The sequence below is a fragment of the Hylobates moloch genome, unplaced genomic scaffold, assembly GCF_009828535.3.
Source record: "Hylobates moloch isolate HMO894 unplaced genomic scaffold, HMol_V3 SCAFFOLD_1, whole genome shotgun sequence".
Classification (NCBI taxonomy): Eukaryota; Metazoa; Chordata; class Mammalia; order Primates; family Hylobatidae; genus Hylobates; species Hylobates moloch.
The window spans coordinates 154,505,218-154,520,753 of NW_026652276.1; the positions used below are offsets into that span (position 1 = coordinate 154,505,218).

Consider the following 15,536-nt stretch of genomic DNA (forward strand, 5'->3'; position numbering starts at 1 on the left):
CTTTAGATTTGCTACAGTTCTGATATGGAGGCATGCTCTCCCTGGACTGCTCCCAGGCAATGATCAAATGCAGTTGTGATGGTAAATCTAGGACATTTCTTTATAACAGAGAATCCCAACAATGGACGATGTTTGCTGGAGAACCCCTCACTGGCCTGGTGGAGACATTCTCAGAGCTATATCACAGTATGAAGCCTAGCTACCCGATCCGCGACCTTCTTGTCCCCTCTCGCTGCTGTTAGACCAGCGTCACAGTCTGAAGGTGCTCCTTGCCTACTCCTGCTCCTCTTTATCCTTCACAGGTGTTTCTACCAGCTTCTTGCAACTTAAGGCTTCTCAGAGGCCCTAAATGAACATACCACATAACAATTTTACAAAATGCCATAGGATTTTAGGGCTATGCATCAGAGAAGATTTGGTTGAACATCATCTTTCAAGTTTTGCCCACTGAGTTCAATTAGTTTCCCCTTTAAAAGAGATATGTCCAAATCCTAACCCCTGGATACCGTTAAGGTGACTTTATATTTGGGAAAAGTAATGTAAATTGCTTTTGTAATTACATTTAATGTGATTCGTAAGTATAATCAAATTAAATATATCAAGATGAGATTATCCTGGATTTCTGATAGGCTCTAAGCCTAATGTGAAAGACAGAAAGGGAGAAGATCATGTGACGACAGGGCAGCCACTGGAAGGATGAGTTTGCAAGCCAAAGGTTGCCAGGGATTTCCAGCAGCCACCAGAAACTAGAGGAGAGGCGTGAAACAAATTCTCCATGAGAGCCTTCAGAAAAAAACAACCCTGCTGACACCTTGATTTCAGACCTCTGGCCTCCAGAATTATGCAAAAGTAAATTTCTGCAGTTTTAAATCACCAGGTTTGTGGTAACTTTTTATAGCAGCCCTAGGAAACAAATAAATAGCGTTCGCTTTCCTTTGGCAGATTTTATGTTTGATGTTCTTGGCAGTTTTTTTTTTCATTACTGAATGAATTTATGAGATGGTGCTTGTTAAAAAAAATCCCAATATCAATATGACTGAGAATGTTCTTTGTAATGTAAGCACATCAGTCAAAGGAATTCTACAATTCACTTTGAAGACTGCTGCAGCCTTACACAATGGAACTGCTCATCTTTGATTTTCAGATAGTGCAATGTTGCATGGACTATAAATCTCTAAAACCATCTCAAACTGGCTTTGTAACTAAACTCCTTTACAAAATCTTTCTTTCTTTCTTTCTCTTTCTTTCTTTTTCTTTCTTTCCTTTCTTCCTCTCTTTCTTTTCTTTCTCTTTCCTTCCCTTCCTTCCTTCCTTTCTTTCTTTTCTTTCTCTTTCTTTTTTCTTTCTTTCTTTTTCTTTCTTTCTTTCCTTTCTTTCTTTCTTTATTTATCTTTCTTTCTTTTTCTTTCTTTCTTTAAAAACGTTTAAATAATGTAGGGCTAGCTTTGTTTTTACCAGATGAATGTCTGAAATACAGCTAAGATAGATCATAAATCACCTCGCTTACAATACCCTACACATTTAGCTAGTATTTGAACAGGTATTTTTTAATTTGATAGCAAATTATGACAAAGTTTGTTATAACAAATATTCCAGTGTAAGAACATAGATTGTGAAAGGTGCCATTTTGTACAAATCAAGATTATAGATTTCCCTTCTAAATACTATTTCACAGGGATTTTCAGAACTAAGAAACAATATGCATACCTGCAGTGTTTTGACTCCAGTCAGTTCTCCTCCCCTAAATTTTTAAAAAAATATAAAGATTGATTGTCACATTGTAGGCAATGTTCACAGCTTAATACAGTCAATATAAGCTTTTAGAGAGCTTGATCAAATGATTATTTTTAGAGTAATAACTATAATTCTGAAGATATTCATGAAATATAACACCAATGCCAATATCACTGGAGGTACTGATACCATTGGGGAATTTGACGTGCTAGAAAATTATCTCTTTCTGAACTGAAATATTTTCTTCGCCTTCCTAATATTTTTCAGTTTACCTGGTGGTGGGATTAGAAATTGGCAAGTTCCTCAATGTAAACTTGCTCTTTAAAAGTGTGGTGGGGATTGAGAGGAGTGAAAATTAGAGAGGAATATTAGGAAGGGAATGTTTAGGAGATGTGGGGCTGCAAGTTCTAGTAAGTATCTGGAGATATGCACTATCATAGAATCAGAGAATGCTGTAGCTGGAAGATTCCTTAAGTATTGTTTCTTTGAAGTATTAGAAAGAGAAAATGAAGGTCTACTTTGTGAGAAGACTATCCTATAGATCATCTAAGAGCCAAGATCTGGAAGCAAATTCTTCAACTACATTTAATTATTTGTCCAGTTAGTTATAGCCTCCTTCTCACATTAAAGCTTCATGTCTCCTGACATACCATAAAGATGAGTGGGTGCATAAAACCACAAGATAAATATGACACATTCCTGAGTTTTGTTCTCAATGTAAGATTTGGGGACAATATTTTGGAGTTTTATGTTCTTTAAAATATGTATGTGAGCAAATAATATTCCTTAAAATGTATATGCTCACAGGAGAAATAGACTTTGTTTTCTCCACATTGCCTAATATTGTGTTTGTTGGTAAGTGTACAGAGAGCTGAATCTTTTTATGTTAAGAAACTAACTGGAAACTTTGGTGATTTTGTATTGTCTTAAAACAGGATGTTATTAGTGCCGTGACTAGAGAATACAGAATTGTTGCCAGAATGTTTGGTTTCTCAGTAAGTGTTTTGCAACCCACATAAGAACTTAAAAAATAAAATAAAATGAAATTGTCATCTTCTGAATTAGCGTGGGTTTAAATATTTTTAATGTACACATTCAAAAATGTAACTCATACTTGCATTTCCTTAAACATTTTGATTTAAACACATAAAATGTCTGCATTTAATTCTATTGCCCGCAAAAGTGAATTTTCCAACACAAAAAATATACAATTTCTATTTTACATATAACTTTAAGACATCTTATATTGTATTCAAGTTGTTGGTTAAAGAGAGGAAGTTAAAAGCATCTAGTGAAAATGTAAAAGAAAATTAAGAAAATTGTGAATAATCTGAAATTAAGGTTATAGAAAAATGAAATCCCCAGAGCTTAGCTTAAGCCTGATGGCACAGATGATGACAAGGGCTGACTGTCAATGAATATGTACTATGCACCAGCTACTAATCCCAGCCTACGGACAAAGAAAACATTATTATTATATCCACTTACCAGTAGCAATGATGTCACCACAAATAGTGAATGGTAGTTAAGCAGCATTTGTCAATCCGCCTTCCTACTTAGGTAAACTGTCCATGCCTCCACTCTAAGCCAGACCTTCTGCTGTGAAGAAGATTGCATTCTCTCTCACCCACTAAAGGACAACATTCTAGTGGGTGTTTTAAAACTTTTTTTAAATTTTTTTATTTTTTTCACTCTCGACTGAATAATTTCTATTAGCATGCTATTTTTTTTCTCTTTTCTTAAAAAATTTATCTTGTCTTCACTCCTTGCAGTCTAGCTACTGCCCAAATTCTTTCCTTCTATGGCAAAAAAAAAATGTTTTTGAATGAGTTGCCTGTATTTTCTGCCTCCCATTCCTCTCATCATATTTTCTCTTAAACTCACTCTGGTGGTTTTTTGTTGTTGTTTTGTTTTTTTTTTCCCAGCTACTGAATTGAAACAGCCGTTGAAAGGGACACAAATGATTTCCTTCTGGCTAAACTTAAAAGTCTTGCTAAATCTGCTCCTCATTTAACTTGATATTACATGACACTTTGCTTTTAGGATACATTATTTTTCCTGGTATTCTTGCTATTTCACTAGGCATTCATTCTTAGTTTCCTAGCAGATTGCTTCTCTTTTCCTGGTACTTGAACTGCAGAGTGCTCCAAAACTCAGTCCTTGCTATCTTATCTATCTACAATCACTATCCATGTGATGTCATCCAGTTAAATACGGTTTATATAGAAATTACACTCAAATTTAGTTCTTCAGCCCAGGCTTCTCTATTGGGTTCCACACTCGTAAATAATTGCTTTCCTAATGGCTACACTTGGATATCTAATAGATTTATTAAATATAAAATGCCTAAAACTAAAATTGAAGACTCCCCATTCCAAACATGCTTCCTCTGCAGTGTTCCTCATTTTACTTATTGGCAAGTTTATCCCTCCAATTGCTCATTTCTACAACTTTGGGACTCCTGATACATTACTTTCACAACCCATATCCAATCAATAAGGAAATCCTTTTGGTTCCACTTTCAAAATAATTCCTCTTTTCTACTCCACCACTCCACCACTAACACTTTCATGCCATCACATCTCTATACTGCATTGATATAAGAATGTCTTAATAATGTACTATGTTTGTAATCTATCTTCTTGCACTAGAATACAAACTATAGGATTAGGCATATTTTCTGTTTTGTTCAATGATATATTCCAATAGTTAGAACAGTACTTGCTCTAAACTCAATAGGTGGCTTGAGAGTATTTGAAAGAATGATTAAGAAGTCATAGCTGCAGGCTTTTATTTCTGTTCTTTATCTCCAGATTTGTCTTTAAAGACCTATTTATTGTTTCTTAAGTACAAAAAAATCACGTATAGATTGATTCATTAATTATTGCTTATCAGAGCTGAATGTTAGCATTCTTTCCCAACTCCACATTAATGATGTCATGTGGGAGGCTTGAAATTGTCATGGTGGAAATATTTACAAGACAGCAATTGGCAAACACTACAGTAAGCACCCTTCACATCCTGAACAGTTGTTAAACATTTACCAGCACACTATTGGTCCACACCAGTCAATTCTGTCCCTAATAATATCTCTTAATTAGCAATTATGTTTTCAATAGAAGTTTTTAGTTATAGTATAGATGAGTGGCTCGAAGGCAAGTATACTCTTTTTCTTAATGTATTTTCTACACAATAAAATATGTATAAAGGTGGAAATTATTTCACAGGTTCCTAGTGTCTGGATAGGGTTGCTGGCTAAATTAGCAGATATTTGTCTATCAGAAAAATCACTCTTACAAATATTTTGTGCAAGGCATTGGATTAGAGTCATACATCAAAACATTAGATGTAGATAGATGGAGTAAAAATTACTAGCAAATACAAGAAAGAGTTAATAAAAACTGATGTTTAAGAGGATTAACAATGATAATAAATATGAAAAGGAGAAAGGAAATTTTCTTCATATTCTCATTTTGGAATTAACTAGTTTTTGTTTTTGGTAAGTGGAAATACTTATTGCTATATGTATAACAGTTTGCTCAAAGATATTATGCCCATTATCTTTTTAAGCTAACGATGATCCCAAGAGCTTAGCAGGAACAGGTAGAGAGTGACTTGCACTCAGAGCAGCTTAAAGGATTTTCCCAGAATCCTGTGGTGAGCCTGGAGCAAAGACCTGAACAGAGGGTTTGGTTTTTGTACAGCTTTTCCTAGTGTAGCAGTATCATTAGAATATTATTTTTAAGATTTTTAAAAATCCAAGTGTATAGATTTCAAATAGCATATAAACTGCTACAATATGGCTGTTATTATTTTTAACAGTAGTTCCATGTTTCTCTTTCGATCTCTTTGTACTTTTATGAAAATTCTCACACAAGTAGATAAAAACTTCTGTTTCTTAGTGACTAGTTCTCTAAATCTCTTATTCTATAGTCCCGTAGGTATTTATTTTCTGCTGCTGGCTCTAAGTAGAACTTCTTTTATATCATCTGGGGAATTTCATTTAATGACAATATTATTTTCTGGATCTCTCTGCTGGATTCCAAAATGCTATTTTTGCTATTGTGACCTAAGGTGAGAGTAAATAAATCTTTAAATAAAATGTTCTCATGAGGTTTTTTTTTTTCTTCCCTAAAAGAAGTTCCCCGTGTAGCAATCAGACAAAATATATATTCAGACATAGGAAAATTTAGCAGGACAAAAATTGCTGATTAACTCTCACTTTCTTTATGCATGTATTTAAGTATGAGAGCAGTGATTAATTCCGTCTCAGCTGCATATAAGACTCAACTGAGAGGCTTTTTTAAAGGTCCTCATGACTAGCCAGTCATGGAGATGTAGGCTAATTAAATCTGCCTCACTATGTTTTGAGCGCAAACATCAGCGTATATTAAAAGCTCCCCGGATGATCCTGATATGGATCCAGGTTTGAGTATTACTGGGTTAGATGAAGATAAAGCACTATTTCACTACTTTTAAGTACTATATAGCTAAGGGAAACTTTATGAAATGTAACATTGGACTGAATGCTACTATGTTGTCTGCACAACAATTATACAATTTAACTGTACACTTATACAATTAAATTATATAAATTCAATATAACTTTAAATTTAACATTGACATAATTGATAAAGATTTTTCTAATTTAAATACTTAGCTAGCATTAATGTGTCTGCACATTAATGCTAGCTAAGTATTTAAATTAGAAAAATCTTCTCTTTAAACAGTTGAAGTTGCAGAGCCCCCTCTACTACAGGGTTAATATAGTTCCTGAAAAAAATGCTTTTTTGCTGAGCACAGGAAAAATCTCCTAGACCATGAATATCTTTTGTGATAAGAGGAAAAAGCTATGTGGGGAGGCTTAGATTTTAAAGGAAACTTTTGAAAGCACTGAATTAAGAGACCCGAAAGATGACTTTTCCATGGTCCCATTGAGCCTCTCTCACTTTGTAAAAACTACCATATTGGCCTGAAAAACCAATATCTTTACTGAACGTGGGAAACATAGCACTATTTTGGTTAAAAAAAAAAAAAACACCAGATAATGAACTTACAGTCAATCCACTAAAAACACATTATTTACAAAAACGACAAATGCATTTTGTAAGTTGGGTCTTGGCTTTAACAGTAGAATATATGATAGTCTTCTCACAGCAGCTATGACTAGTATTTAGGTGGCAAAATTATTGGCCTTGACCTTTAAAATATATTTACTGTACAGGAGTTTGAATCACTACTGCACATTATTTTGGCTGTGTGATTTTAGCTGTGTAATAACAAGGTTCCTAAGCCAAATTATAAACTTGTATTTGTTCTTTTTCCAAAGTGACGAGAATGGGTTTGGGTCATATACAATAGCTTGAATCATTATGTCAAACTTTTTAGCTGTGTGATCCTAAGTAGGTAATAATTTCCTTAACTTTGATTTCTTCATGCGTTAAGTGGAGTGAATATTTGTTAACATTACTGTGAATTTTAAATGAGATAATAGAACACTTTGCAAACCCTAAAATGCTCATGCATTCAAGCTATAATTAATAGTGTTGCTAGTGCCCAATGCACAAATCAGATGTAGATTCTAAGAGAGTTATTATGGGGTGTCCCATGGAGGATGAGTTACAACCTACTGTGTTTGAGGAGGTCCTGAGAGATTTTGTGGATAAGTTGACAGATAAATCATGCCATACATTATGTTGAACTTCACTCGACATTGGAGGGATTCCTGAGGAAAAAAAAAATCATCAGCAAAAGAAGAGCTCTAAAATCATGGGATGATGAGATGCCTTCAGAATTGGATGAATGGATATTGAATAGTAAATATGGAAGATACAGAAAATAACTGTTGGAAGATAGATTTGGATCATATTTTGACACACCTATGGTGCCAAGAGGAGGAGTTTGTGCTTCAATCCAAAGGCAACAGGAAACTGTTGAAGGGTGATGATTTGTTTAAAGTCACGTTTAGGATGAAACAAAGGAACAAGGATTTATTGGGCACCAGACACTTTGCTAGACACAGTATTGCCAGATCCCTATCATTATTCTCATTTTAAATATTAGAAAACTGAACCATAGGGAGGTTAAAAATATGCCCAGGGACATTCAGCCAAGAATTCCGGAGCCAAGATTCAAATCTAAATCTAGCTGGCTTTAAATCTATCCATTACTTCATGGGGCCTTTGAGATTAATCTGACAAGTATGTGTTGAGTTTTTTGGAATAAAGAGACAAAGAGGCAGGAAAATCACAAAGGAGGCTCACTCAAGATGTAACAGATGCCTAAAGAGATGTGAGAGGAACTAAAACTGTTTCATTTTTTGTGTAGTACTTTTTAGGATCCATTTGCATTTTCTAAACATTACTAAATGCTATTAGTCATTTATCTATTTTCAATTCAGACTAATGTAAAGGGGCTTTAATTTTTCTTGAAAATCGTGTAAAAATTCTGAATGTTGTAAAAGTAAATAAAAATTTAATGTTGATCCCTAAAATGTAGCTCATTTAACTCTCATAGCATTGTTTATTACATGACTCAGCCAAAATGAGAAGATTCACAGGGTGTGTGCATTTTGGGGGGCCCCTGGGATTACTCAAGTACCAGAGCAGGTGATAGAAAGGTAAAGTATAGGAGAAAGTCAACTCATCTCCCCATAAACATTTTCTTTGTTCTTTCCCAGCTCATTCCAAGAATGTTTGCTTAATAAAACGCCTCCCACTTTCATGCTCAGTACCATTTTCAGCTCTAAGGTGATTCTGACAGTGATGAAAAAGGCAGCCCATTGTCTCAGCTGTAGTTATTGGCATAGTATTAAATTACTTGCTGGGAAAATGGATATGTTAGTCAAAGGGCAGTAATTTGTATTCACTGTTGTTTTCCAAGTATCCTGCCCTGCTAGTCAAGCCAAGCATAGGAACCTCTGAAATTAGCCCCATGTTTCAAAATTTCCCCAAGTCATACCCCTCCTTTGCTTTCCAGGAGACCCAATCTTTTGCACTGAGCATCTGTCCAGCTCCCTTATCCCAAGAACTAAACCTGCTCTTTTCAACCTGGCTGCTCAGCACTGGGATGCCTAGCACTTCACTGGCCAGTCTTCCAGGTTCTTTCTCCCATTACAGACATGTATTTACTAAACTGATCTCCAAGCTCACAGCTGCCTGCCTGGCTGGCTGCTTGCCTGGATTTCTCAGCATTGCTCAGCCTAGTATCTGTCACTGTGCTCTTTCCTGAAGCTCTATTATTAGCTGAATTATGACTGAGGCCACGTCTTACTATCTGTTCATCCAGGTATAACTTCCTCTGTTTATTTTGTCCTAGAAGGCAGGTCAGGCCTAGTTATAGATCCTTTCCCCTCTCCACTGCCCCAATGTAATTTTGGACAGAATGTAACTCAGAGTTGGCACAATAAAAAAGATAGGAATGTTTATGGTGATAGGCCATAGGAAGAAATTTGGACAAGCAATTAAGTTACAAATAAGATAAATGTGTGTTCCCCCCCCAAAAAAAGGTTAAACATAGCAGTAGGATTTTCACAACCTAGTGCAATTTGGGTGCCCAAGAAGACATGTAGATAATTCATGTAAAAACAATGCTGTTGAAAGGTTATGGATATCCTGAACTCTCTGGTGTTCCATACTCAAATCCTTATCTTTAGAAGATTGACCGGTCAAGTCAGGGCCTCAGCCTTAGAGAAACTGGGCCCAATAAATGTTATTGAGACAGGAATATAAGAACAAGATAATGCTCCAGTTTCCAAACTAGATTGTGAAGTGGAGATCAGGTCATATTTAAACTTCAGATATTAAGATATTAGAACTGGAACTTGAGAATTGGAGAGGCAGTGAGTTGAATTGATAGTAATTCATCTGAATATCAACTAGAGCACCTTAAATTGTCTCAGACCAAGTCATTATTGAGCCCTAGTTCACGGAAAGGGCAGTCATATATCTAGAGGTTTTTGGCTGTTAATTTAGCTCATGATTTCTCTACTAAGAATATTCAGTATAAACTGTGACCAGTACACTAGTAAAATATTGTAGAAATAATTTTATGAGCTTTCCCCTTCTCTGAGTCATTTATAAATAATTATTGAATGTGTTTTTTACTCTCATAGAAACCTGAAACGAAAAGGCTATCTAAGCAGTGTCTCTAAAGTTGTGTGGCAGGCCTATGTGGGAGAAACCAAAATTGTTTTCTCTGCCTTCCATTTTATCATTGGCCTAAGATATGGTTAAAATAAACATAGTCTCTTGAGATATGATATTCCAGAATGTATGCATCTGTATATGTGTGTGTCTCTGTGGGTCTGCACAGTATGTGTTGCATCTATGATTATGGATAAAAAGAAGTAAAAGCAGTTCTGCTAACTTAGAATAGTGCCTTATTATCCACAAAGAAGGATTTGAGAATAAGGGGTCAGCTTCATGTCTCTTTTTAATATACAGTTTGGTCTCTCTCTGTCAGTGTAAGTTTCTAACAAAGTCCATATAGAAGCAATTATTGTAATTTATTGCCATTTAGGAATAGCTCTGATTAATTTAATCTCAATATTTATTGCAATTCTATTGTTCCAACTTTGTGATAAAGTTAAAAGGTGTGCAAAAATGAAAACACACATTTTCTGCCCTAGAACAACCTCAAATCTAGCAAGGGACATGGCATAAAAAATTAACTCTGATCACAACATGGAAAATGCCAGCAAATTATATGCCAAAAAAGAAATACATAGGAAGCTGTATAGGCATCAAGCAAATATGCGTGAGCACGCACGCACGCGCGCACACACACACACACACTCCCCAGAGGATGTCTACAACAAAAAGACAAACCGTCCAATTAAAAAATGGTCAAAGAACTTGAATAGACATTTTGCCAAAGAATATACAAATGACCAATATGCATATAAAAAGATGCTCAACATTATTAGTCATTAGCGAATGACTAATCAGATGTGACTCAAATCATTTCACATCCACTAGGATGGCTGTAATGGTTAGAAAATAACAAGTGGCTATAACGAAAAAATGGTTAGAAAATAACAAGTGTTGGCAAGGATATGGAGAGACTGGAACCGTTATACCTTACTGGTGGGGATGTAAAATGGTATAGTTGTTGTGAAAATCAATTTGGCAGTTCCTCAAAACATTAAACATAGAGTTACTGTATGATCTGGCAATTTTACTGTCAGGTATATAGCCAAGAGAATTGAAATATATGTTTATACAAAAACTTGTATACTTGAATGTTCATAGCAGCATTCTTAACAGCCAAAACCTGGAAACAAGTCGAATGTACATCAGCTGATAAATAGATTTTTTAAATAGAATATATTCATTATAATGGAATATTATTCAGCTATAAAAAGGAGTGAAGTACTGATACATGTTATAACATGGAAAAACCTTGAAAACACTGAGCTAAGTGGAAGAAGCCAGACACAAAGGAAACATATTATATGATTCAATTTACATGAAACATCCAGAATAGGCAAATCCATAGACACAGAAAATAGATAAATGATAGCCAGAGGTTAGAGAGGAGAAAATACAGGGAGTGACTGTTTAATGGGTATAAAGTTTCTTTACAGGGTGATGAAAATATTATGGGATTAATTAGTGGTAATAATTGCACAACATCATGAATATGCTAAAAATTACTGAATTGTACACTTTGAAATTGTTAATGTAGTCAATTTTATGTGACACGAATTTTATCTCACTTAAAAGTACTGTTTCATAGGCTGAGCATGGTGGCTCATGCCTGTAATCCCAGTTCTTTGGGTGGCCGAGGCGAGTGGATCACCTGAGGTCAGGGGTTCGAGACCAGCCTGGCCAATGTGGTGAAACCCTGTCTCTACTAAAATTATAAAAATTAGCCAGGCATGGTGGTGGGCCCCTGTAATCCCAGCTACTTGGGAGGCTGAGGCAGGAGAATCAGTTGAACCCAGGAGATGGAGGTTGCAGTGAACCAAGACTACGCCATTGCACTCCAGCCTGGGCAACAAGAGCAAAACTCTTATCTATCATCTATCTATCTATCTATCTATCTATCTATCTATCTATCTATCTATCATCTATCTATCTATCTATTGTTTCACACACATACACAAACCCACAGAACTTACAATATAAAGAAAGGAAATGGTACACTTCAAGTAAAAGTATAATTCACAAAATATAGGCATTATGTATTCAATGGGCATCTATGAGAGAGTTTTCTAGCAGGATGTTTCAAAAGCTAATTTGTGAATTAGTTTTCTTGAACTAGGAAATATTTTGTGGTAGTCCAAGTATCACTGACTCTTAGGGAAGGTCAATAAGAATTATATTCAAATGGTAGCCAATAATTTTCCATGCTCTGTTCCATAAAAGAAAACTGGGAAATCCACGTATTTCCTACATTTTAATTTTGAGGTTTTTTCATATTATTCAACCTTGATTAAATATTTAGATGACTTACCCATATTTGTTAGCTATTATTTCCTTCTAACTTAAAAATGCATTGTATTTTTAGTAGAGACGGGGTTTCACCGTGTTAGCCAGGATGGTCTCGATCTCCTGACCTCGTGGATCCGCCCGCCGGGCGCAGTGGTGGGCGCCTGTAGTCCCAGCTACTCCGGAGGCTGAGGCAGGAGAATGGCATGAACCCGGGAGGCGGAGCTTGCAGTGAGCCGAGATAGTGCCACTGCAGTCCGGCCTGGGCAAAAGAGCGAGACTCCATCTCAAAAAAAAAAAAAAAAAAAAAAAAAAAAAGCATTGTAATTCTGAGATTTCTAAATCAAAAATTATATTTCAATAAGTATAATGAGCATATTTTAGTAGACTGAATGAATATATCTATATCATTTTGATGTATTTAACTTTAATTGTAATACTGATAATTCTTTTATGACATTATTTTATTAAAATTTGTTGTTACCAACTAATAAGATGAAAGGCTTAAAAATAATAGTACTTTTGAAGAAAATAATTTATAATTCTTTTGGTAATATGTCTAAGCTTTGTTTCTTCATTGAATAGAGTAAGCTTTAATTTATACATAACAAAACTAAAATGTTATTCATAATGCATATATAAGGTAAAATATGTGACACAACTAAATTAAAGCTTACTTACTAAAGCTTTAATTACTAAAGTAGGCTTTAGTTTAGTTGTGCTATGTATACAGAGAAAAGTCTCCTTAAAAATATCTACAAGATACTAAAATGTATAGCTTCCCTCTAAATGGATTCACCATTGAGGCTTAGCTACCCATTTTATTTTTCTTATCCAGCAGTATTGTTTTTATTTAACGCAGTGATCTTTTTGTTTCTTTGCAATTTCTTTTCCAATTAAATAGCCTTTCAAAAATGGCAAGAGACATTTTATATGTTGGTTTTTAAATTTAGTTTCTGCTGATGCTTATTTACATTTTAAGTGGTCTCTGTTTCTGGACTGGGCTACACAACCACAGTATGTGCATGTAAACAATTTTTGTGTTTTCTGTTTTTTATAGATTCTACAAAGAAATTAAAGGATGTTCTTGAAGAATTCCATGGTAATGGTGTGCTTGCAAAGTATAATCCTGAAGGGGTAAAACTTCTTTTTCTTTATATCAGTTTCATATATATGCTTGGAAGAGGGTATTTCTTAATAAAAAATTCTTGGATAAATGTATGTGTGTGTGTGTATGTATATGTATACATATACATTATATATGTATGATACAGATGTATGTATATGTGTATGTGTGTATGCATATATATGCACACCATAAACCATTTACCATGTGTCATAACATAAACTAAATGAAGTTCATAATGCAATGCTATTCTAGAAGATATATTAAATGTTGTACATTTTTCATTCAAATAACTTTTCTATATTGTATGCTTGAAAGAATATGAATCATTTAAGTGTAGGGTTGGTTCTTTTCCTAGAAGTCAGGAAACAGCATTGGATAAAATAGAGAAGGAGTATGCTTGGCTCTCATTCTATGACCCACAAATTTCAATCCAAAATGGATATTGGTGTAGGGGTAGGGAATTACCCCTTTCAGGCACTTCCTTCCTTGACCAAAGAAGGATTTTGTGTTGCTTATACCTGGTCTGTTACCTTAAGGAGCCAACTTGTACAAAAAGGGAGGAATTTTTTTAATCTTCTATTTTACCTTTTACCAGTAAGCTTAAGATTTCTTTAAGATTTTCTTATGAAAACTTTGCATGTCTTGTCAATTGCTTTTGAACACCATGCTGGAATGAATGCCCCTTCCTTCCTAATTGTTTGTTAAATAACCTATTTAGTATTAGTTGAGAGATGTTACATTTTAAATGTTTGATCATCATTACTGTTAGTTCATTTGCAGCTTCAGAAGGAACATTTACGTTGCTTCAAACTTCTCTTTGCAAAAGACCCTTTTGTCAGGATGTATTAACTAGATAGATTTGTTTGCTGACTAAAATGTGACTTATTTTTTGCTATTATTGTTTTGTTTTTGTATGCTTGCAAGAACACACTTCTTAGTTATCTTTCAATATTGTACTTCCCTGGGATTTCTAGAACTTAATTTTAGTTACCATAACCATCAAGATATTCAAATTGTTTTGAAATTTCCTGTCAGTATTTCTCATAGCTAGCTATTTTTCATGTCATATTTTCTTATTCTCTCTACATTCTGGTACATTACTGTAACTTTTAAAACTCTTTAGCCTGGAATTTATTTTCTTCTTAAAAAGTAAAATTAATATTTGGTGCCTATAAATGATGGAGAAAATAAAGGCTATTTAAAGCCGTTCCCATTTTTCTGTATTAGAAAAAAAAATAGATGTTTGGCCTACATTTCCCTTGTATTTTTCTAGACGCCATAGAGGAGGAGGAAAAAAAAAGTTAGCAGCTAAACTTACAAAACTGAGACTCTCAAAGCCTAAGAAAGCAGAGTGGGAAAAGTAAAGATGAATTAAAGCACTGAATTGCTATAAGACACAAAAATTGTCATTAATATTCATATTCACAATATTTGAAAACTTATCTAATCTATATACAGAGATAAAACCTGTTTTTCTCCATAATGATAGCTGCTGGCAACAAACTCAGTTAAATGATCTTGTTTGCAAAGCAGCCTTTTTGCTTCAATTATTTTTTTATTTATAGGACTCTCAAGACTTAGTTTTACTGTAATTATATATTTCATGAGAATTATCAGTCACCATATGCTGCATTTATTAAGGTAGTTATTAGATTCATTATTAGACTCACATATCACCCTTTTCAACAATGTAATATGTTTCATAAATGTACAGATCTATTGTTGAAACGTGTTATTAAAATAATGAACAGTTGAAAAACAAAAAGATCTCATTACAACCCAAGAACAATTCTAAATTAAGAGCAAAACCACTCTCTGATCTTAATTAATTTTCATAAAATTTTTCCTTCAGAATAAAATTTTAAGGCTAATATAACCATTTAAAAAACTAGTATGTATCTTCTAAAAGCCAATTGAAAATAATTAAGAATATCTAATGATGAGAAATAAATCTTTATGCCCTTTAAGTTCTCTTCAATACATGACCTCATCCAATTTATAAAAAATTACTCTTACAATATGACAGAATTCCTAATGTCAATTCACATGTGAAGTTATCACTCTCCATTGGCTGGTCAATTTGACCCCCAAGTTGTTTGCACTGATGCTTAATTAATGATGCTCAATTACACAAGAAAAAATGGACAATTGAGTAATGCAACCTGAATTTGGAATGAATAATTAATTCATTGTTTTCTAAAAGGAACACAGCTTGTATCATTTATATAAAATGTATTTGC

General features: G+C 34.2%; 1 protein-coding gene across 13 annotated transcripts in view; it reads left to right on the forward strand.

The window, feature by feature from the left end:
• The window catches only part of DGKB (diacylglycerol kinase beta), a 755,291-nt gene that overhangs the window by 139,121 nt on the left and 600,634 nt on the right, over positions 1-15,536 (forward strand). For all 13 annotated transcript variants that reach the window (XM_032760162.1, XM_032760169.1, XM_032760230.1 and 10 more), the window contains exon 3: positions 13,228-13,304. In XM_032760162.1, coding sequence (XP_032616053.1) covers positions 13,228-13,304 — 77 coding nt within the window. The remainder of the gene's footprint in view (positions 1-13,227; positions 13,305-15,536) is intronic.